This window comes from Mobula hypostoma, chromosome 12 (assembly GCF_963921235.1).
Source record: "Mobula hypostoma chromosome 12, sMobHyp1.1, whole genome shotgun sequence".
NCBI classification, from domain to species: Eukaryota; Metazoa; Chordata; class Chondrichthyes; order Myliobatiformes; family Myliobatidae; genus Mobula; species Mobula hypostoma.
Window position 1 is genome coordinate 70,994,295 of NC_086108.1, and position 23,590 is coordinate 71,017,884.

Genomic DNA, 23,590 nt, shown 5'->3' on the forward strand with positions numbered 1-23,590 from the left:
TAACACTGAAATCTGATATCGTTGCACTGTTTCATAAGGTCGACTGATAGCTGTGTTATGAGAAGTGATAAAAACTTGTTACAGAATATAGTAAACAAGCTTCATTCATTGATTTGTTTAAAAGGTCATTTAAAGCCGGCGGTTTCACGGCCTCCTGGAAGTGGCAAGGACTCGCGGACCTGTCACTGGAGGCCTGCGGTGTCTGCAAGAAATCTGGAGCGGGAGCGACGCCGTCTGAGCAGCTCCGAGTCTCCCGAGCACCGCCATCATTATCGTTAATGTGTGCGTGAGGTTTTTAAAGGTGAAAGATGAGTCGCTCTCTTTCAATTTAGCGTAAAGTGGGAACGGGTGATCGAGGTTGTGAGGACGAGGAGGCGGACACAAAGGAGATTGGAGAGGCTGCTTGAGCTGTTATCCGAGTTGGAGGGAAGCGAGAGCTGGAACAGGGTCATCCTGACTGTCATCAACCCCTCCCCTTCTCTAACCCCTCCATCTCCATCTCCATCTCTACAGGGCTATTTCTAAACTGAAGAAAGAGAGAGAGCGAGCAACAATAGTGATATTTTTCTTTCATAGACCGGTTACAATGGATCGTGAAAGAGGAGAGAGCGAGGATAATTTGGATTATTCAGTTGCAAATGTAGAAAAGGTAAGGTTACACAACATTTTCATTTATTTATAATGCTGTACCTTTCGTCATCCTATTTTGATTTCAGTGATCTCGCCGAGACGCAAGAGCAGAGGCATATTTAAACCATTTGCTGCCAAATATACAGTCTTTCAATGGTTGTCATTAAATGAATAATATAAATAATAATCATGTTTGGCATTATTAGTAATGAAAATGGATTGTAAACTTTCGTGAGTATTTTGTAAGTTAACATGCATTTTTCAGTTTATCGGAGAAATGGTGGGTCATGCCTAACAAACCAAATAAAATTCTTTGGAGAGGTGGTGACAGATATGTTTATAGATATTATTTAGCTAGATTTACAGACTAAAGACTTAATAAGTGATTGCAAGCAAGAGTTGAAACTTGCAGTTTTGAGTTGTTTTTAAAAATCATTGTGGAAAATTGGTTGAATTGCAGAACACAAGGAATAGTGCTAAGGGCAGCTCAAAAGTGGGCACCCTTATGAGGCACTGTGTCAGCAGCAGAAATGAGCACCTCCACAATAAGTAACCCCATGGCCTGGCGTATCCTTCACTCTACTTTTAGTATATCAAGCTGCGGATCAATTCTAGCTCAGTGATGAGTGCAGGTGGTCATGTTGGTATCAGGATGTGGCATACCAAAATGTGGGTATACTGCAGTGTATGACTGATTTTCTGAAACTACAAAACCTTTTTTTTTAATCATCTAAAAGGCACAAAGGTGAGATCAGCTCCAAGAAGGTTGACCCTACAGTATCCAGGACAAAGCAGTTTGCTTGACTTGGTACTCCAACAATAACCTTAAGCATTAACTCCGTGTGCACAGTGCCTGCAAAGTATATGATCAACAGAATGAACTGCCATTACTCCAATAGATTACTGCAATTTCTTCTACCATCAAGAGCAACAGGTGCATGGGAACACCAACACATGTTTAAAGTTTCACACCATCCTAATTTGGAAATGATGCCATTCCTCCTTTTATTTTACAAGTCCTAACAATAGCACAGTGGGAGCATCTTTGTCAGACAGACTGCAAGGGTTCAAGAAGGCAACTTGCTACTGGCCTCACAGAGCATTTGTGATGAATGATGACTAGTAGCTTTGCTAGTGACATCTGAGGGTCCAAAAATAGAAATTAAATTTAAAAAAAGCTGCATTACTTTTGTAAGGTTTTGTGTAAAAGATGCCACTGTTTGCTGATTTGAGATACAAAATCAATCATTCAAATTTGTCACATGCAAAACTGGTATTGAAGCATCATTAAAGGAGCCATTAGATAATATCTTTAAGTCTAATGGTTTCTTTAATCCTGTTCATATATCCACTTGTGCTACTTTAATAAGTGCATGGACAAAGTTGTGGTAAGAATGAAGTCATCCATTTTGGATGTAAACAGGATATACTGGTGTACTTTCTAAAAGGTGGAGGGATAGAAGCAGTATCACAGAGGATTTGCAATCCATGCATACAGAGGAACAAAATGCCATTGAGAAATGATAAAAATCATCTGTTAATAAAACAAAGCCCTTTTATATTTGGAAGACTGAAATAGAAGGGGTAAAAATTATGATACAGGTTTATAAAACCTTTAAATTCTGAAACCAGTTTGTGCATCATAGCTTAGAAAATATATTATTTTCAGAAAGCATTTAGTATTTGGCCTTTGAAGGATTGGTATATGGGAGATTGCACAATTGGAGTTGTATTTCAGGAATGATAAATATTCATATATTAAGGAAAACATAATAATTGCATTGCTTGTTGATGGGTGGCATAGAGTCTGAAAAGTGAGAACTTCCATTTTGAAATGTTCATCTGGTGCTAAATCAATTGCTGACTTTAAGGTTGTAATTTATATATTGCTGTTGTTAAGAATTTTGAAAGTGGTTAGCCAGGTATTGAATCTCAGAAAATGAATGAGAAATGTATTGAGATGGTTAACTTGCATTTTGATGCTACTATTAATGGCATTGCAATCTCACTTCAGTTTATTATTGGAACAACTATTGCAACTCATTTAGGTAAAACAGAAGTTCTAAAAAATTTTGTTCCACTTTGTTACAAAGATAAAGCTTTATATATTGTTAGTATTTTTTCTAATGCTTTTGAGTTTCAGACTGGGGCTAAAAACACTTAGCCTGGCTTACCTGAGGAGAAGATGCATATTTGTCCCTTTCTTAGAAAAACAACGTTTTTTTTGTAAGAGGACAATGCAGAGTAATTGTTGATTTGTATGTCTGTGTATAAATCAAAGCATATTAAATATATTGAACAGTGGGCTGTTCTTCAAGATGTGGATTGGTTTGTTAATTTCACTAGCACTTTCTGTGAATTGATCCACTTCCAGTTTATAAGTTAGAATAAAATCACTTGAATTTTATGATCGCTGAAAATGTTCTCCAAAATCAAAGGAATTTTAGTAGCTTAGATGGCATGGTCTTAGAGCCACTCAGAAAATTGTAAAAGCAGAAAATGGGGTAAATGTGATCCTGGCCAGGGATGTGAAGCAATGGGAAATTTAGTTCTGGTTTGTTTTTAAAATTGGGTAAGTATACTGAGGCCATAATGAATTTTAAATCCCTCTCGAGTGTCTACAACTTCCCTTTGATCATCATTCTTTACTTCTGTCTGGTGCTCTGACTGTTGAACTGAGTAGGCTTGTCTTAGAATTGCACCTGAATCCAAAGTCTGAATAGACTGAATTGTAGCAATAAAAGTTGTAAATACTCAGTGGGTAAGGCGGCATTTGCAGAAAGAAGCAGATTTCTTGTTTTTGGTCAAAGTAATTATTGGTCAGATAAAACTCTGTTTAAGGAGAGTCTTCAGAATAGACCTGTGGAAGTGTTTAGTAAGGGAGCTCCAGAGTGTAAGTAGCTGAAGGCATTTAGGAGGGAATGAGGCTAGTGTTACAAGAGCAATTTTTTGTGGTGTGTATATATTGAGTAGATGTGCATGTTAACAGGCTATTGGGTTCTTTGGAAGTCTATTGGGAATGCAGCCAATTTGATTATACATTTATGACTTGGTTTTGGATAAAAAGTGAATCTTTCAGATTTGTGAAACGCATTTGGGAATTGGCATTTCATGAGGATTTACAATCTAGATTAAATGACATACAACTAAAAAAGATTTTCATGTTCAAGTTCATGTTTTATTTAGATAAGGTAAATATAAGGAAGCTTTTCCCAGTAGCAGTTATTTCAAGGATTGGAAGGTTGGGTATGTGGAGAAAGAGTAGTTGTGATCTGGAATACACTGACCGTGGAACTGATGGAGGCAGAATCCTTCCGTTCAGTAATAACTATATGATTCTATGACTTTTGGATCCTGGTTCATTTAGTCTGATACTGAGCCCATTGTGATTGTGTTGAATAGCAAAGCTAATTCAGTCCTGCTTCCTGGACTAAACTATTGGAACTACAATCTGCATATTCTTCAATACCAAACCATCCAGTTTCCATTTCTTAGCTAACTGGTAATATAAATGGTTCCTGCTCCTTGAGCACTTTGTCCCTTTTCAAAACTCAGTATAGTTCTCTCAAGGCTAATTTTTCTGTAAACTAGACTGCTTTACAGAGCACCTATATTCTGTACAGAATGGCCATCTTAAGCTCCCAGTTGAATGCTATTTCAACTCCCCATGTCCACGTTGATTTACCTATCCTCAGCCTCCTCCCCTGTTAGGGTGAGGTCAAATTCAGGCTAGAAGAATAACACTTTATATTCCAACTGTGTAGCAATGGTGTGGATGTTGAATTTTCCAATTACTGTACAGGTAGCCCACAGTCTCTGTGTTGCTTTCTTCCTCTCTTCTCGTATGCCAGATGGCACCAGGGACCAACGGCAAAGTTTTGCAGAGAGCTCACAAAATTACTAGATATACTTCTTCTGAACTGCGATTGCTGTAGTTTGCGGCCTGTAATTTCCCTTTTAAGGATGTACTTTTGAGCCAACCAAATGATCTGACGCTTCTGCGATCTCCTGGGGGATACAGTGAATTAGATTCTGCAGAGTGCCACAACTCCCATTGTTGGGGGTGGGTGCTGCTTCATGGCCTGACAGTGGAAGGTGAACCTTGGTCAGCTCCATTATTCCATGCAAATTAAAGCCTTGAGCAAGATTAAAATCATCAAGGACAAGAACAGAAAAGGAACAGGTGTTTAGCGCCATCTGCCAGCGTTCGACCTGTCTTGCTCTCTTCTTGCTGCTACTATTGGATGGGAGGTGCTTCTGGCTCCTCCACCAACAAACTCCATCTGCCTATCATCCTTCCTCATCTAGGTCCCCTTTCCTTACTCCAGCTACTGTCTCTGTACTTGACCTCCATCCTTTCCATCTATTCCCCCTTTTCTCTTTTGTTCTTGTCTGTTTCTAGCTACAGACACCAGTTATTATCTCCCAACTGTACCCCCGCTCCACATTCCCTCAGCTGGCTCTACCTGCTCTAAACGTAACTTTGCTGGATCAAATAACGACAGCACAAAAAGATCGTTACTTATCTTTTCACCCATTTATTTCTTTGAGCTCAGCCGGCGAGTGAACTTGGACCTGACATTAGGGAGAGACCCTTTCTCATCTCCCCGGCGGTTCTGCAAGTTCACTGCCCGATGTCAGAATTGTCAGAAGTTATAAGGCCACCGATACAAAAGAACAATCAGTTTGATAAGCATTCCGGTCAAGTCAATGGATTATTGATACAGAGAACAATCAGTTTGATAACTATTCCGGCCAAGTCAATGGACTATTGAGACAAAAGTACAATCAATTTGCTAGACACTCCAGCCACCTTCGTTAAAGAAAAGAATGTCCTACCTGGTTTGCTGGAGCCACAACTTAATTACAAAGATAAGAAGATCCGTCAAATTTATGCTTTAAATAAAAAGGAATGTTCTGTCTAATTTCCATCAGGTACTGCTTTTTGTCAAAATCAAAAGGTGTGAAAAGCCCAGAGACATCTTATTTGGATCTGGGCGAACTTTAATCCTTATCTTGCTCCAAATAAAGCAGCTGTGAGACATTATTGAAACACACTGCAGTCACAGACATAGTCAGTACTGAATCCATTGTTTACAGGAATCTTGAGAATCCCCCATTCCCTTAAACTTTATCACTGCCATCATCCCCCTCCTCAGTTGGTTCCACCTTTTGCCTGCCAGTCCCTGCCTTATCCCTTCTGTAGCGGTTAAACTATTATAAAATCAAAACAAAACAATTGCTGCTGGCCTGCGACCACTGCACAGAGCTGCACATGACATGCATGTGACTGATGCTAGTTAGAAAATATATTCGGCAACAGCATCCTGCCCCAATTAAGCAACATTGTGCCCCAAATAAGCAAAAGGAATCCTGGCTATTTCCTTGGTTTGTTTTTGTTGTTGAAGAGTTGTCCCAAATAAGCAGCTGCCCTGATTAATCAATGGCCCAGTTAACCAGAATCCACTGTAATACATGTTTAACTTGCAGAGAAGCATCTCAGGTGTAGAGTACAAACATCTTTTGATAAAGTGGTTACCAGGAAAGACAGGAGTTATAGACGTTGATCAGAAAGGGATGGTGAAGGCTTTGAGGCAGCTGATATGTTTGTTTAAAAGATCAAAATGAGAGGTGTGGGGTTAGAACATAGAACAGTACAGCATAGGAACAGGCCATTCAGCCCACAATGTTGTGCTGTACCAGCTGAAAAGAAAATCAAACACCCAAACACTAATCCCTCCTACCTACACAATGTCCATAATCCTTTCATCCTCCTTGCATCTATGTGCCTATCCAAACTTCTCTTAGAAACCTCTAATGCATTTGCCTGTACCACCATAGCAGGTAGTGTGTTCCAGGCACCCACGACTCTGAGTAAAAAAAAAAACCTTGCCCTTTTCATCCTCCTTGAACCTATCCCCTCTCACCTTCAATGCATGCCATCTGGTAATAGATATTTCAACCCTGTTTACTCTATCTATGCCTCTCATAATCTTATCACGAGATCACAAGACAAAGGAGCAGAAGCAGGCCATTCGGCCTGAGTCTGCTCCGCAGCTCCCCCATGAGCTAAACTATTCACCCATCTAGTTCCAATTTCCGGCTTTTTCCCCATATCCCTTGATACCCTGACTAATTAGATACCTGTCAATCTCCTCCTTAAACACCCTCAATGATCGGGCCTCCACAGCTGTATGTGGCAACGAATTCCACAAATCCACGACCCTCTGGCTAAAAAAATTTCTCCTCATCTCTGTTTTAACTGGGTACCCTCTAATTCTAAGACTGTGGCCTCTTGTCCTGGACTCACCCACCAAGGGAAACGACCTTTCCACATCTACTCTGTCCAACCCTTTCAACATTCGAAATGTTTCTATGAGATCCCCTCTCATTCTTCTATACTCTAATGAATACAATCCAAGAACTGACAAACGTTCCTCATATGTTAGCCCCTGCATTCCAGGAATCATCCTCATAAATCTTCTCTGAACTCTCTCCAACATCAGTACATCCTTTCTAAGATAGGGGGCCCAAAACTGCACGCTGTATTCCAAATGAGGTCTCACTAATGCCCCATAGAGCCTCATCAACACCTCCTTACTCTTATACACTATTCCTCTTGAAATGAATGCCAACATAGCATTCGCTTTCCTTACCGCCGATCCAACTTGGTGGTTAACCTTTAGGGTATCCTGCACAAGGACCCCCAAGTCCCTTTGCACTTCCGATTTTTGAATTTTCTCCCTATCTAAATAATAATCTGCCTGATTATTTCTTCTTCTGAAATGTACAACCGTACATTTGTCAACGTTGTATCTCATCTGCCATTTCTTTGCCCACTCTCCTAAACTGACTAAGTCTCTCTGCAACTTTTCCGTTTCAGCAACATTTCCTGCTCCTCCACCTATCTTGGTGTCATCCGCAAACTTAGCCACAAAACCATTTAATCCATAATCCAAATCATCGATATACATCGTAAAAAGAAGCGGCCCCAACACCGACCCCTGCGGAACACCACTAGTAACCGGCAACCAATCAGAATAGGATCCCTTTATTCCCACCCTTTGCTTTCTGCCTATCAGCAAATGCTCCACCCATTCCAATATCTTTCCTATAATTCCATGGGCTCTCATCTTATTAAACAGCCTCATATACGGCACCTTATCGAAGGCCTTTTGAAAATCCAAATACACAACATCCACAGCCTCTCCCTTGTCAATCTTATTCGAGGTTACCTCAAAAAATTCCAATAGGTTGGTGAGGCAGGATCTTCCCTTCATGAAACCATGCTAGCTTCGGCCTATCTTGTCATGCACCTCGAGGTATTTCATAACCTCGTCCTTGAGGATTGATTCCAAAACCTTTCCAACTACCAATGTCAGACTAATAGGTCTGTAATTTTCTTTTTGCTGCCTCCTTCCTTTCTTAAATAACGGAACTACATTTGCGACCTTCCACTCCTCCAGAACCATGCCAGAATCTATTGATTCCTGGAAGATCATTTCCAATGCTTCCACAATCTCCAAAGCCACCTCCTTCGGAACCCTTGGGCGCACCTCATCCGGACCGGGAGACTTATCTATTCTTAGTCCACTTAGCTTCCCAAGCACTTTCTCTCTAGTAATCTTGACTGTACCTAATTCTATTCCCTGATACCTCTGGCTATCAGGTATATTGCTCATGTCTTCCACTGTGAAGACTGAGGCAAAATACTCATTCAGTTCCTCTGCCATCTCTTTGTTATCCATTATAATTTCTCCAGCATCATTTTCAATCGGTCCCGTATCTACCCTTGTCACTCTTTTACTCTTCATATATTTTAAAAAAACTCTTAGTGTCCTTTTTTATGTTAATCACCAACTTCCTTTCATAATTCATCTTTTCTTTCCTAATGACTTTCTTAGTTTCCTTCTGTAAGTTTTTAAAAGTCTTCATTTTTCCCACTAATTTTTGCTTCCTTGTACGCCATTTCTTTTGCTTTTATTTTTGCCTTAACCTCTCTCGTTAGCCACATTTGTGCCATTTTTCCATTCATGATTTTCTTTTTTCTTGGAATATATTTTTCCTGCTTTTTCCTTATTTCTTGTAGGAATTTCATCCAATTCTGCTCTGCCGTCCCTTCATTTAGCTTACTTTTCCAATCGACTTGGGCCAGTTCCTCTCTCATACCACTGTAATTTCCCCTGTTCCACTGAAATATTGATACACCTGATACCAGCTTCTCCTTTTCAAATTTGAAACAACTCAATCATATTATGATCACTACTTCCAAGGGGTTCCTTTACCTCCAGCTCCCTAATCGCCTCAGGTTCGTTACACAGCACTCAATCCAAAACAGCCGGTCCCCTGGTGGGCTTCTGGACAAGCTGCTCGAAAAAGCCATCCTGTAGGCATTCTACAAACTCCCTCTCCTGAGATTCATTACCTTCCTGACTTTCCCAATCCACTTTCATATTAAAATCCCCCATAATTATCTTGACATTTTCCTCCTGACACGCTTTTTCTATTTCCAGCTGCAACTTGTAGTCCACATCCCGGCTGCTGTTTGGAGGCCTGTATATAACCGCTATTAGTGTCTTTTTACCCTTGCCATTTCTTAATTCTACCCATAAGGATTCTACCTCTTCTGATCCTATGTCCTTTCTTTCTATTGATGTGATATCGTTACTTACCATCAGGGCCACGCCACCCCCTTTACCTACCTTTCTATCTTTCCTATACACTGTGTATCCTTGGATATTCGGCTCCCAATCACATCCATCATTTAGCCATGACTCGGTGATGGCCACAATGTCATATCTTTTAACCTGTAGTTGTGCAGCAAGGTCATCCAGTTTATTTCTAATGCTATGTGCATTTAAGTACAGTACATTTAGATCAGTATCTGTTGTCGATTTTGCTATATTTCTATTTTGCAGCAAGTTATCCTGTATATTCACCAGCCTGTCCTTATAGACCTCTATCACGTCTCCCTCGGCCTCTGGCGCATTGGAGAAAACTACTCAAGTGTAACCAGCCTCTCATGGTAGCACATGTCCTCTAAACCAGGCAGCATCTTGGTAAACCTCTTCTGCACCTTCTCCAAAACCTCAACATCCTTCCTATTATGGGGATGATTAGGACTCTAGGCAATATTCCAGATATGGTCTAACCAGAGTTTTATAAAGTTGCAACATAACTTCTTTGCTTTTCAACTCAATGTCTTGACTCAAAAAAAAAATCAAGCGTTCCATAAGCCTTCCTAATCACCTTACTGACCTGTGTAGCCACTTTCAAGGACCTTGCCCTTAACTGCGTACTGTCTCCTTACTTTTGTCCTACCAAGGTGCAACACCTCATATTTATCTGGGTGAAACGGCATTTGCCGTTTCTCTGCCCATATCTGCAACTGATCTATATTGTGTTGTACTCTTTGCCAGTCTTGTACACTCTCTACAACTCCACCAGTCTTGGTATCATGCGCAAGTTTACTAATCCACCCATCTACATTTTCATCCAGGACACTGATATACATCACAAACGTAGAGGTCCCAGCACAGATCCCTGCGGAACATCATTAATTATAGACCTTCAGCTCCTACCCACCGTTTTCAATGCACAAGCCAGTTCTGAATCCAGGTAGCCAATTTGTCACAGATCCCATGAACTTAATCTTCTGGATTAGCCTCCCATGAGGGACTTTGTCAAGTGCCTTACTAAAAATCCATGTAGACAACATCCACTGCCCTACCTTCATCAATCTGTCTCACCATCTTGTCAAAAAACTCAAATCAGTTTGGTAAAACATGACCTGCCCTGCACAAAGCCATGCTGGGTCTCTCTAATTGGGCCATGGGTTTCCAAATGCTGATATACTATCCCTAAGAATTTTCCCCAGCAATGGGACTCACCGGTCCATAGTTGTCAGGATTTGTCTTTGTTCGCATGTTAAACAGAGACACAACATCAGCCACTCGCCAGTAGCTAGAGAGGGCATGAAGATTCTGGTCACACAGTAGTGTTGGACTGTGTGATGCAGACATAGTGGAAATTATCAGCAGTTTGGATGAAATTTTAATTAACTGCTCAAGTCAGTGACCTTGCATAGAAATGGCCTGTTTTCATAGAAATAGTAAAGGTTTGAGTTCAACAATTTTGATTAATCAGTATGAATAATAATATTGGAAGAAGAGATACTGAAAATATGCAAGAAGCCAAAGACAGAAGTCCGAGTGAGATGGAGAGTTAATGACTGGTTAAAAATCAACCTTGCATACTAAATGGAAGCATTTTGCAAACTATTTGTCCAATTTATGTTTGTTTTCTTCAGCCTTGAGATGACCATATTGTGACCTGGATGTAATATGCTAAATTGGAATTTATAGAAATGTAGATTCTTGCTTCACCAGGAAGGACTTCTCTAAAATAGGAATAGGGTTCTTTTGTCTTCACATTTCAACCCAGCACTCTACATTTTCAAGAATGATTTTGTTTAATTTCTGTTCCTTAGGACAAATTTTGCTTTCCCTGTTCAGCATTATGAAGGGTCTCTTCCTCCGTAATTTCCTGGTGCATCTTCTCCATCAGCTACTCTTCACAGCATTTTTGAGATGCCACACATGCCCTTTTGCCTCTTTCTTTGTCACTATCCAAATTGTTTGTATATTTAAAACATGGTACACTTTGTTATCCTTGTGGAACACCATCCTTCAGTCCTTCAGTTTGAAGTGCAGCAATTTGCAACAGCCGTCCTTGTGCTGTTTTTAATCCAAGCTGTTGCCAATTAAACTCAATTAAATGCAGCATATAACAATCCACTCCAAGCTAACTATATTTCTTTATTAATTGTTTTGAATTCCAACAACTCAGAAGTTTCACTATGTAGTGCCAAAAGTAAACTTAATGAACTCTATAATTACATAACTCTTTTAGTGAGTTTCGACACTTTCTAAACCTCTCTAATTGCATTCAGATGAAACCCACTCTGGATGAATCTGGCCAAAGTAAAATGTGGCAAGTACCTCTGAGTCAGAGACTTGGGGGGTCTTTTTGAGCAGTTGTTGATTTTTGAAGTTATTGCTATCAGTCATCTCACGAGGTATCTTTTTATATTTCTTTGTAAACTTTACAGATGTAGGGTAGATTTAAGAGCCGATTATGTAGCTTTAAGTCAGCTCCTTTTCCAGGCAAGTAATTGTTGTTTTGATATATATCTATTCCTTCTGGTTTCAATAATCAACTTAGTCATCTGGTTCATAATTATCAGAGAGATTAAATTTACATGATACTGTCCCTGGTATGCAGTATCTCAAAATCCTTTGTTTCTTAGTATCAGAAATAGTGGGGTGGAGGTGTAAAGCTTTCTCAGGTGGAAAATTACTGCACCTACATTCTCACAGTGACACTAACCAGATGTCTATATCCAGCAGGACCCCACTTTACATGGTCTAAGTCTTTCTTGTTGATTTCAGTTCTTCCATTTAACTCTTTCTTCTCTCCTTAGCTGGCCACAAAGCTGAGAATGACTTTCTTATTTCATGGGTCACAATTTTGTAAACCTTTTATGAAGTACTTGATCAAATACTTCATTAGAATCTGTGTAGACAATGGTACTTTTGATTCTGAACTTTTGTCTAGCTTTCTGTGATAATTCATGTTTTGGAAAGATTTGAAGATTATGGGAAGAACCTTGTTATTTCCACTCCTCTTCTCTATTTAGGATCCAATTCTAAACCAAGTGAGACCCATTTTAATTGTGCCAAACTTTGCTATTACCATCTCAGGGATTGGGACTGCAGCAAGAGAGCCATAGGGTTGAGAGCATGAAATATGGAATGATAGTAAGACTGAAAGGAATGATAGCTAGGGGTAAGCTAATAAACACAGTGGGACAGATGGGCTGTTTATTTAAATACTAACAGTATTATGGGTAAGGAGGATATACATAGAGCTTGAATCAGTACATGGAATTATGATTTTGCCATGAAAGAGACCTGTTTGCATGAGATAGGACTAGCAGTTCAGTGTTCCTAGGTTGTTTTAGATGTGATAGAGACAGGGGTATAAGAGGTGGATGTGTTGCATTACTGATGAGGGAGAATGTTACAGTCATAGTCAGATTGGACACGTTGGATAGCTCGTCCACAGAAGCAATTTGGGTGGAGCTCCAAATTTATAAAAGGCGCATTTGTGATGGCATTATACTGAGACCCCCAGTAAACACTGAGGGATAGAGGAACAGATATGTAGAAAGACTATGGAAAGGTAACAACAGGGTTGCCCAGGGTTGTGCATGCAGCCTGTTACAGCCGTTCCGACCAGCTTTCTTACTTTTTCTTCTTACTTTTTTAACTTGCGTTATTTGTTTTTTTTTCACGGTAACACGTTGAAGCTGCACCCTCTCTAACGTGCTGGTGGAGTGAGTTTTATTTGGGTTTTTAGTGCTGGGAATGGTTCGGACATGTCTCATTAGCGAGGCAGAAGCATGGTCGCATTGTTTATTCCAGGGACCAGCTGATTGCGCTTATGCCGGCCAGTTTAGCAAACAGAGCGGCGGGCACTCCTGCTGAAATCTGGAGGAAAACACACAGAGGATGCAGAGGGGGATCACAAAGGCGAGGAAAGAGGACCGGGTCCAGACAACAGAGACTTATGGAGAAGAGGAGTTCGGTGGGTAATAAAATGGACGAGTTGATGGCGCTAGCCAGGAGTCAGAGAACATTTTGGGAGTGCAGTGTTACGTGTTTTACTGAAATGTGGCTGCACGAGGACATACCTGATCAAATCTTTTCCATGGACGGCTTCCAGATCGTTCGGGCTGACCGGAAGTGCACTGAGAGCGGTAAGCGTAAAGGAGTTGGGGGCTTGCTGTTCTGGTTAACAATGGATGGTGCAATCCTGGTCATATTACGATCAAGGAACATGTTTGTAGACCGGATATTGAACTTTCTGCTGTTGGACTCCAGCCATATTCCACCGAGATACAACACTGGGCGTCATGGGAGGTTGTTCCTGCCTGTGGCCATCGAACTTTGCAGCTCCTCCCATGGAGGCTCAGACACCCTGAGCCAATAGGTTGGTCCTGGACTTATTTCCATCTGGCATAGTTTGCATATTGTTGTTTGATTGTTTGTGGTTTTTGTATTGCTATATTTATGCCCTATTCTTGGTTGGTGCAGCTGTAACGAAACCCAATTTCCCTCGGGATCAATAAAGTATATCTATTTAATTAGAACTTCCTTAATACAAGAGACTTGGGGCAGGATTTCTTCAGTGCATCTAACAGGTTTTCTTGAAGCGGTATGGGTAGAGTCCATCTAGAAGAGAAAGCATACTGGACCTGGTTTTGGGAATTGATCCAGACCAGGTAACTGATCTGATAGTGGGTGAACATTTTGGGAATAGTGACCACAAGTTGTTATGTTTTAAGATATTGTAGTCATGAGTAAAGATAAAATTGGATAGTTACTAAATAGGGGGAGGGAAAAATTACAATAGGATAAGATGCACTAAGCAACATAGATTGGTGCAGCCGCTGCCAGACAAGTCCATATCAGATATGTGGGAGTTGTTTAAAGACAAGCTGATCATAGTCTAGGATTAGCATGTTCTGGTAAGGATGATAAGGTAAGGGAATCTTGGATGACCTGAGAGGTCCTAAGTTTAGTTAAGGAAAAATAAGCATATATAAGGTTTAGGAAACTAACATCAGACTGCACTAACTTACAGAATATAAAGACAGTTGGAAAGTGCTCTAACAGGCAATTGGGAAGGCCATAAGGGGCCATGAAATGTCCTTGGTGAGCAGGATCAAGCAAAATCCTGAGGTACTTTATACCCAAGTTAAGATAAAGGGGACAAATAAGGAGAAGGTAGATCTGCTCAAGGATAAAGAAGGGAATTTGCTTGTAGCCAGGGCTAGTGGGTGAAGAACTGAAAGAGTAGTTATCATTAGTCTTTACTGAGGAGAAGAATTTGGAGAATAGTGAATGCAGAGTGAAGAATGCTGATGTGCTGAGACATTTGAAAAGGAGGAGGTAGCAGTGGGTCTTTGCCAAGTCTGCTTTGCCATTCCATCATGACTGATATATTATCCCTCATAACCCTCTTCTCCTGCCTTTTCCTCATAACCTTTGAGGTCCTTACTAATCAAGAAACCATCAACCTCTGCTATAAGTATACCAGTGACTTGAAATACACAGGTGTCTGCGGCAATGAATTCAACAGATTCACTACCCTGTGAAATTCTTGCTCATCTCTGGTCTAAATGGATGCCCCTGTGTGTTGGGGCTGTGCCCTCTGGTCCTAGCTTCCCCCATAATAGGAAACATACTCTCCATCTTGGTCTTTCAGTATTCGATAGGTTTCAGTGGGATCCCCCATTTTCTCCCCCCCGCCCATTCTAAACTCCAGCAATTTCAGGCCCAGAGCCGTGAAATGCTCCTCTTATGATGGCCCTTTTATTCCCGGAATCATTCTCATGAGCCTTCTCTGGACCTTCTCTAATGCCAGCACATTGTTTCTGAGATAAGGGGCCCATAACTCCTTACAATACTCCAAGTGCAGCCTGACCAATGCCTTATGAAGCCTCAGCATTACATCCTTGCTTTTATATTCTAATCCCCTTGATATTAATACTAACATTATATTTGCCTTCCTTACAGGTTGGGTCAGTGGTAAGTTAACCTTTAGTGAATCGTGCACGAGGACTCCTGTCCTTTTGCACTTCTGATTTTAGAATTTTCTCCCCATTTAGAAAATAGTTTACACCTTTATTACTCCTACTGAAGTGCATGACCATGCACCTACCTACACCATATTCAATCTGCCACTTCTTTGTTTATTTTCCCAATCTGTCTAAGTCCGTCTACAGACTGCCTACTTCCTCAACAATACCTGCCACTCCACCTATCTTCATATAATCCGTAAACTTTGCTACAAAGCAAAGTCATCCAAATCATTGACATAATGTGAAAAGTAGTAATCCAAACACCGGCCCCTGCAGAACACCACTAGTCACTGGCGGCCAATCAAAAAAGGCCCTCTTTATTCCCACTCTTTGCCTCCTGCCTGCCAGTCAGTCAATCTTCTATCCATGCTAAGTATCTTTCCTGTAATACCATAGTCTCTTATCTTGTTGAATAGGCTCACGTGTGGCCTTCTAAAAATCCAAGTATACAACATTCACTGACTCACCTTTGTCTGTCTTGCTTGTTATTTCCTCAAAGTATTCAAACAGATTCCTCTGACAAGATTTTGCCTTGAGGAAACCTTGGTGACTTTGGCCTATTTTAGCATGTGCCTCCAAGTACCCTAAAACCTCATCATTAACAATCGACTCCAATCTACCCAACCACTGAAGTCAGGCTAACTGGCCTATAATTTCCTTTCTTCTGCCTCACTTCCTTCTTAAAAAGTGGAGTGTCATTTACAATTTTCCATTCCTCTGGAGCCATTCCAGAATCTAGTGATTCCTGAAAGATCATTATGAATGCTTCTGCAATCTCTTCAGTTACTTCTTTCAGAACCCTGTGATGTAGTCCATCTGGTCCAGGTAACTTATCTACACTAAGACATTTCAGCTTCTTAAGCACCTTCTCATTATTAATAGTAACTACATTCACTTCTGCCCCCTGATACACTCAAATCTCTGGCATACAGTCCTCAGTGTCTTCTTCAGTGAAGACTGACACAAGATACTTGTGTACAAATACATAACTTCACCTGCCATATTTTTGTCTCCCATTACTACCTCTCCAGCTTCATTTTCCAGTGGTCTGATATCTAGTCTCGCCCTTCTTTTACTCTATATATCTGAAAAACTTTTGGTATCTTCTTTATGTTATTGGCTAGCTTACCTTCATATTTAATTTTTCTCTCCTTTGGCTCAACACATTTCAGTAACTCCTTCCCAATATCTCACATTTATTGATTTTTTTTCCCAAGATGTCCATCAGTCTAGCAAAACAAAAGCCATGTATGTTATTGTTCACAGAATTACAAGTATCCCAAGCAATCTGTCAAACTCTTCCATTGCTATCTTGGAGAAGATTTCTGTTTCTCTTAAGAGATTGAAACATTCTTACAGTATATATTTGGATGGAGGTAGTATGGGGATTCCTCCTGAATCTCATAAAAATGCATAATTACAAAGCACATAATGAAGCGTCCAAGTCCAATCAAAGTAGTTGAAAAATTGTGCTTGTGGTAGGTGGTAATTGAATCAACTTGAACATATTTTGCTGTGACTTTATTTCTAATATTATTGCAAGTAGCAGTTGAATGGTCTTCCTTGAGAATAATTCACTTTTTTTATTGTGAGAACACTCCATTTTGGCACTGTTATTATGCTAAGTGGAACAGATTCAGAATTGACTTAGTGGCACAGAACTGCCATCAAGAGTGGAATTATCACCCTCTCTAACATGTAACCTTGCAAAAAATAGAAAAAAAAAGTTATTGTATCAGTTACCCATTCTTTTTGTTGTTATATGTCAGAATTCATCATCATGGATATACTAAGGCACATAAAAATATGAGACTGATGGAAAAATATGTTTAATATATCCTGAAATCTTGTCAAGAATGTTACCAGCAGGTTGCATAGGGAGATACCAGTGGACACAGCTTATTTCAATTTTCAGAAGGAATTTGGAAAGATGCCACAGAAAATTTAATGTACAAATCTGACATTGTTAATGCGGTAGTAACATAGAAAAGAAACGGTGGGAGTACACAGATACATTTTAAGTTGGCAGGCTGTTATTAATGGGATGCTGGACCCTCATCCATTCACAACGTATTTATGCATTAATACAATGTGTAAAATATTCAGGTTTATTGATGATGGTGAAGTGAGAGAATCTTCAAAAGGAATAGAGACAGATTAAAAATGTGCACGTACCTCTTGGCAGATGGACTATAGTGGGAGATCATGAAATATGGAAGGAAGATGATATTGGTTTTCATATGGAAAGTCTGTAGGGGTCATCTGTTGTATCTGGTGCTCCCAGTGCGACCTCCTCTACATTGGTGAGCCCCAGTGCAGATTGGGGAACTGCCTCGTTGAACATCTTTGCTCTGTCCGCTGCTAAACACAAGATCTCCGGGTAGCTACCCACTTCAATTCTACTTGCCATTCCCATTCTGCCATGTCTGTCATGGCCTCCTCTACTGCCATGATGAGGCTGTAGAGGAGCAACACCTCATTCTTGTCTGGGTAGCTTCTAACCTGATGGCACGAATATTGAATTTCTGTGCCTTCAGGCTTCTGTACCTTCTACTTGAAGGTAACAGTGAGAACAGGTCAAGCTCTGGTTGCTGGGGGTCCTTAATAATGGACACTACCTTTCTGAGACAGTGCTCCTTGAAGATATCCTGGGTACTTTGTAGGCTAGTACTCAAGATGGAGCCAGCTAAATTTATGACCCTCTGCAGCTTCTTTCAGTCCTGTGCAGTAGCCCCCCCCCCGCCTTCCCCATACCAGACAGTAATGCAGGCTGTCAGAATGCTTTACAGTTATGAGTGTTTTTGTTGACGTACCAAATTTCTTCAAACTCCTACTGAAGTATAGGTGCTATCTTGCCTTCTTTATAGCTGCATCGGTAAGTTGGGACCAGGTTGGGTCTCAGAGATCTTGACACCCAGGAACTTGAAACTGCTTACTGTTTCCACTTTTGATCTCTCTGAGGATTGGTATGTGTTCCTTCGTCTTACCCTTCCTGAAGTCTACCATCAGCTCTTTCGTCTTACTGACGTGAGTGCAAGGTTGTTGCTGCGACACCACTCCACTAGTTGGCATATCTCACTCCTGTACACCCTTTCGTCACCATCTGAAATTCAACCAACAATGGTTGTATCACAGCAAATTTTATAGATGGTATTTGAGCTATGCCTAGCCACACAGTCATAGGTAAAGGGAGAGTAAAACAGTGGGCTAAGCACACACCCCTGAGGTGCACCAGTGTTGATCGTCAGTGAGGGGGAGCACTCCCTCCCCTTGACCCTTTTCTCTTTTTCCATTCCCCATTATTGATACCCTCTCTCCCTTTCTCCTCACCTGTCCATCACTTTCCTCTCTTTCCCGTCAACTTCCCTGTTTTCCATTGCCTCTTAAATTCCTTCTTCTTCAGCCCTTTACCTTTTCCACCTGTCACCCCCCCCCAGCTTCTTACTTCATCACCCTTCCCTCTCCCCTCTCCCACCCACCTTCTCATCACCCTTCCCTCTCCCCTCTCCCACCCACCTTCCTCTCACTTGGTCTCACTTATCGCCTGCCAGCTTATACTCATTTCCTCCACCACCACCTTCTATATTTGGCTTCTGCTGTTTTCCTGATCTCAGCCTGAAACTTCAGTTGTTTAATCCCCTCTGTAGATGCTACCTGATTTGCTGAATTCCTCCAGCAGTTTGTGTGTGTTGCTCAAGATTTCCAGAATCTCATGTGTTTACAATAAACTTGACTGTCAGTCCAAATTGCAGTTAGTTTGTCTACAGTATCCTAAATAATTTTTCCAATGTATCTTGGAGCTCAATAGTTCCAAAGTAATCAAGTTGTCACTTCAGTTTTCTCTTGTCAGCATTGCATTTTCATTTGCCATTTACCGTTGGTCTCTGAATCCAGTTGAAATAGTTTTACTTTTGCAGCTTTTTCATATTTTCAGTATATTTTGGGGAATTCTTAGACTGTTTTGTTCAGTCCTCTGATCTTTCTAAAGCATTATGTTTTATAGGAAAGCACTATACCTTATTTGGACTTGCAACAATTCATTTTCTGCCACCAGCCAAATATCATAGATAATACAAAGTGAAGCTTTTGCTTTTTTATACTTGCAAACCTACTTAAATAACTGTCAGAACTTCCTAATCTATAAATAACAAACTGATATGTAGCATTAAATTGGAAGCCTTGTTGATAATTTCCTCTGTTCTCTATCACAAAATCTCCATTGATCCTTCAAACAGTGCCTGGGCTAAACGGTCTGTTCTTGTGCTGTATTATTCTAATTCTAATCGGAATATTTAAATCCATCTTGGTCCCGTCTTTATTTTTGATCCCAAAGTGTATCCTGATTTGCACTGCTAAATTCAAACTTGGTAAATTGGTTTAGTATTTTCACACACCAAGGTACAGTAAAATAAAATACAAATCAATTAATTACAGCAGTGCATTGAAGTAGTACAAGGTAAAACAAATAGAATGCAGAATAGTGTTGAGAGAGAAAATGCAGTGCAGGTAGGCAATAAGATGTAAAAGGCATAATGAGGTTTACTAGAAATTTCACAATAGATGTCCTTCTCATTGGTATGCAGTTTTAAGAATTGTATTTTGCATTATGTTTAGAATATTGTTATGTTTCTTTCAGTAATCCTGATTCCAAGATGATCTGGAGGCCTTTACCAGCACTTGACTGACTTCATTGACCACTTGCTTCCATAGATATTCAGCATTGCCCCCTTTCAATTTCTTCAATGTTGCTTCCTTATCAGTACCTATCATTGTCTTTATAATTTTGTCCTTGTACAGTCAGCCCTCGCTCTGAAAATTCAAGACCTTCCATAAACACTGTTGTCGAGAAACTATCCAAGACTTTTCCTGCATCCTGAATTTACTTGCATTTTCTAATGATGCTCTTGTATATTGAGGACTTACAGAGGTCATGTTATTACACTGATGTTTTATTTAGATGCATTTTGTAGAGGCATCACTTTAATCTTTCCTTGGTACTTTCATCCTCTCTATGTGACTGCAGATGTTTGTTATTTCTCACTTGTTTCTTGTAATTCTATCCACCTTTCAAATAATTAGACATCAGCTTTACCCATCAAATTGTTACTTCCTATTGAGTTCTTGTGCAATAATAAAAATTACTGTAGTTAAATGTATACCAATTTACCATCCAGCTTTGTTCCTGTAACAATCTATTCCATTACTGTCATTAATTACTTTTTTATTTCCAAAGACTAAATTATTTTCTTTCTTTCTTTCTTCATGGTATCTGATGCTAGACTTGAGAACAGTCAACATGTATTTTAGATTGAAAAGTGAAATTACTTATATAATTTGCCTTTTATTTTCAAAGTTGGTTATATTTCTCTCTCTCTCTCTCTCTCTCTCTCTCTCTCTCTCTCTCTCTCCCTTTTTTTTAAAAATACATTGTTATTGCACATTGTTTGAGCAGATACTTTAAAAATTATTTTAATATGTTAATAGTAAACTAGATAATCAGATTCAGAGTGATTTATTTTATCTCTATTTTCTTTACCTTTCTCTGGGTAGGGAATGTTCTCACATTTTCTCCTCTTTATTTTTGCAGGCATTGCATCAGTTGTACTATGATCCGAACATTGATAATAAGAATTTGGCTCAGAAATGGCTGATGCAGGCACAGGTCTCTCCTCAAGCTTGGCAATTTAGCTGGGCACTGCTCAGTCCAAATAAAGTCCCTGAAATTCAATACTTTGGAGCCAGTGCTCTCCATATCAAGATCTCTCGATACTGGAATGATATACCCTCAGATCAATATGAGAGTTTGAAATCCCAACTTTTTAATCAGATTGCATGTTTTGCCTCTGGCTCCAAGATTGTGCTCACCAGACTATGTGTGGCATTAGCATCACTGGCACTCAACATGATGCCTGAAAGATGGCCAAATGCAGTTGGTGACATGGTGAAGATGTTCCAGACTGAAAGTTCAGATGTGGATGGCAAAGCTCGATGTATGGCTTTGCTGGAACTATTAACTGTCCTTCCTGAAGAGTTCCAAACAAGCCGTCTGCCTCAGTATCGGAAAGGTGAAGTACGAAATGCTCTGGCACAAGAGTCTGGTGCTGTCTTTCCTCTTCTTCAACAGTTGCTACAGACAGATTCCCCTGTGTTCATCAGCCAGAAGGCTCTTAAGTGCTTCTCAAGCTGGGTGCAACTGGACATTCCTCTTCTGGATTGTGAATCTTTGATGCAGGCTTCATTTTCATCACTACAAAATGCTGAACTCTTTGACACAGCAGTTGAAGCTCTTGTCAATGCTATTTCCCAACCTGATGCTCAAAGGTAAGGGAGTCTGCTGACCATAAGCTAATATTGCATTGTGTCTGCATCCTTAGACAGACCGAACCAATTAATGTTTTGAATCACAAAGACGAGAAAATCTGCAAATGCTGGAAATCCAAGCAACACGCACAAAATGCCGGAGGAACTCCACAAGCCAGGCAGCATCTATGGAAAAGAATAAACAGTTGACATTTCAGTCAAGACATTGATTGTTTACTCTTTTCCATTGATGATGCTTGGCCTGTGGAGTTCCTCCAGCATCTTGTGCATGTTGCTAATGTTTTAAATGCTATGTTCTGTGTCAGGTTCCTTTTTGCTGCATTTAAGTACCTTTATACCAGCTTCAGTTGTGTACCAAGGCAGAAGAAAAGGAATTGTTAAAAACTGACAGTGAATTATTTAATATTCATATAATGTCAATTTGCTTTTGAATTGTTCAGAGTTTGCTCAAGCTGTAGAGAGAATTATTTCATTAAGTTAAATCAGTGGTTACCAAAGTGGGTGATATTGCCACCCTCCCCCAGGGTAAATGAGAGTTTCTAAGCGGGCAGTAAAGATAAAGGGGGCTGTTGGGGGGGGAGAGGAGCTAGGTAGTAAGGGAGGCAGCTGAGGGATTACATGCTTAATTTAAGAAATTAATTACTTATTATTAGCATTTGGACCTCAGTGCCTAATAAATTATTACAATGATCATGTAATCACCTCATCTCTTGCTAACCCACCATTCTTTTCGACTTTGCTCGAAGCACGTTATAGTTTGCAAAACAATGTAACACTTCTGTATTTGGCATATCATGAAAAATCTGGAATGAAGAAATAATTTTATTTCCTGGCCTAGCTTGTGCATTATTGCCACTATTGTTGTAGTAAAGTGTTAGCTAGTCAAGTCAAGTCACCTTTATTGTCATTTCAACCATAACTGCTGGTACATTACACAGTAAAAACAAAACAACATTCCTCCAGGACTGTGGTGCTACCTGAAACAACACAAAATTACACTAGATTTCAGACCTACATAGGACTACAAAGTGCACAAAACAGTGCAAGACAGTACAATAATTAATAAACAAAACAATAGGCACAGTAAAGGACAAATTACAATATTATAAATGATGTAAATGCAAACAGTGTTTTAGCAGGAATTGAGAAAGAAATGAGCAAAAATTGCAAAGGGAGTGGTGTTCAGGTGTGTGTCTGTCTCTCTCTGTCTCTCCACTCTGGGAATTGAGAATTCTAATGGCTTGGGGGAAGAAACTGTTACACAGTCTTGTTGTGAGACCCCGAATGCTTTGGTACCTTTTGCCAGATGGCAGGAGGGAGAAGAGTTTGTATGAGGGGTGTGGGGTCCTTCACAATGCTGTTAGCTTTGTGGATGCAGCGTGTGGTGTAAATGTCTGTAATGGTGGGAAGAGAGACCCCGATGATCCCTTCAACTGACCTCACTATCTGCTGCAGGATCTTGCGATCAAAGTCGGTGCAATTTCCAAACCAGGTAGTAATGCAGCTGCTCAGGATACTCTTGATACATCCTCTGTAGAATGTGGTGAGGATGGGGCGTGGAAGATAGACTTTTCTCAGCCTTCGCAGAAAGTAGAGACGCTGCTGGGCTTTCTTGGCTATGGAACTGGTGTTGAGGGACTAGGTGAGATTCTCCTCCTGGTGAACACCAAGAAATTTGGTGCTGTTAACGATCTCTACAGAGGAGCTGTCGATGTTCAGCAGAGAGTGGTTGCTCTGTGTCCTCCTGAAGTCAACAACCATCTCTTTTGTTTTGTTCGCATTCAGATACAGGTTGTTGGCTTTGCATCAGTCCGTTAGCTACTGCACTTCCTCTCTGTATGCTGACTCGTCATTCTTGCAAATGAGACCCACCTCGGTCGTGTCATTGGTGAACTTGATGATGTGGTTCGAGCTGTGTATTGCTGCACAGTC

The 23,590-nt window shown here is 40.3% G+C and overlaps 1 protein-coding gene across 4 annotated transcripts in view; it reads left to right on the forward strand.

Moving 5' to 3' along the window:
- Window positions 1–23,590, forward strand: part of ipo13b (importin 13b) — a 146,847-nt gene continuing 123,257 nt past the window's right edge. For 3 of the 4 annotated variants that reach the window (XR_010019923.1, XM_063064376.1, XM_063064377.1), the window contains exons 1-2: window positions 1–649; window positions 20,925–21,658. Coding sequence is in view for 3 of the 4 variants with exons in the window: in XM_063064376.1 (XP_062920446.1) it covers window positions 587–649; window positions 20,925–21,658 (797 nt within the window). In the remaining variant the exon portion in view is untranslated. The remainder of the gene's footprint in view (window positions 650–20,924; window positions 21,659–23,590) is intronic. The other variant, XM_063064375.1, reaches the window with a different exon arrangement.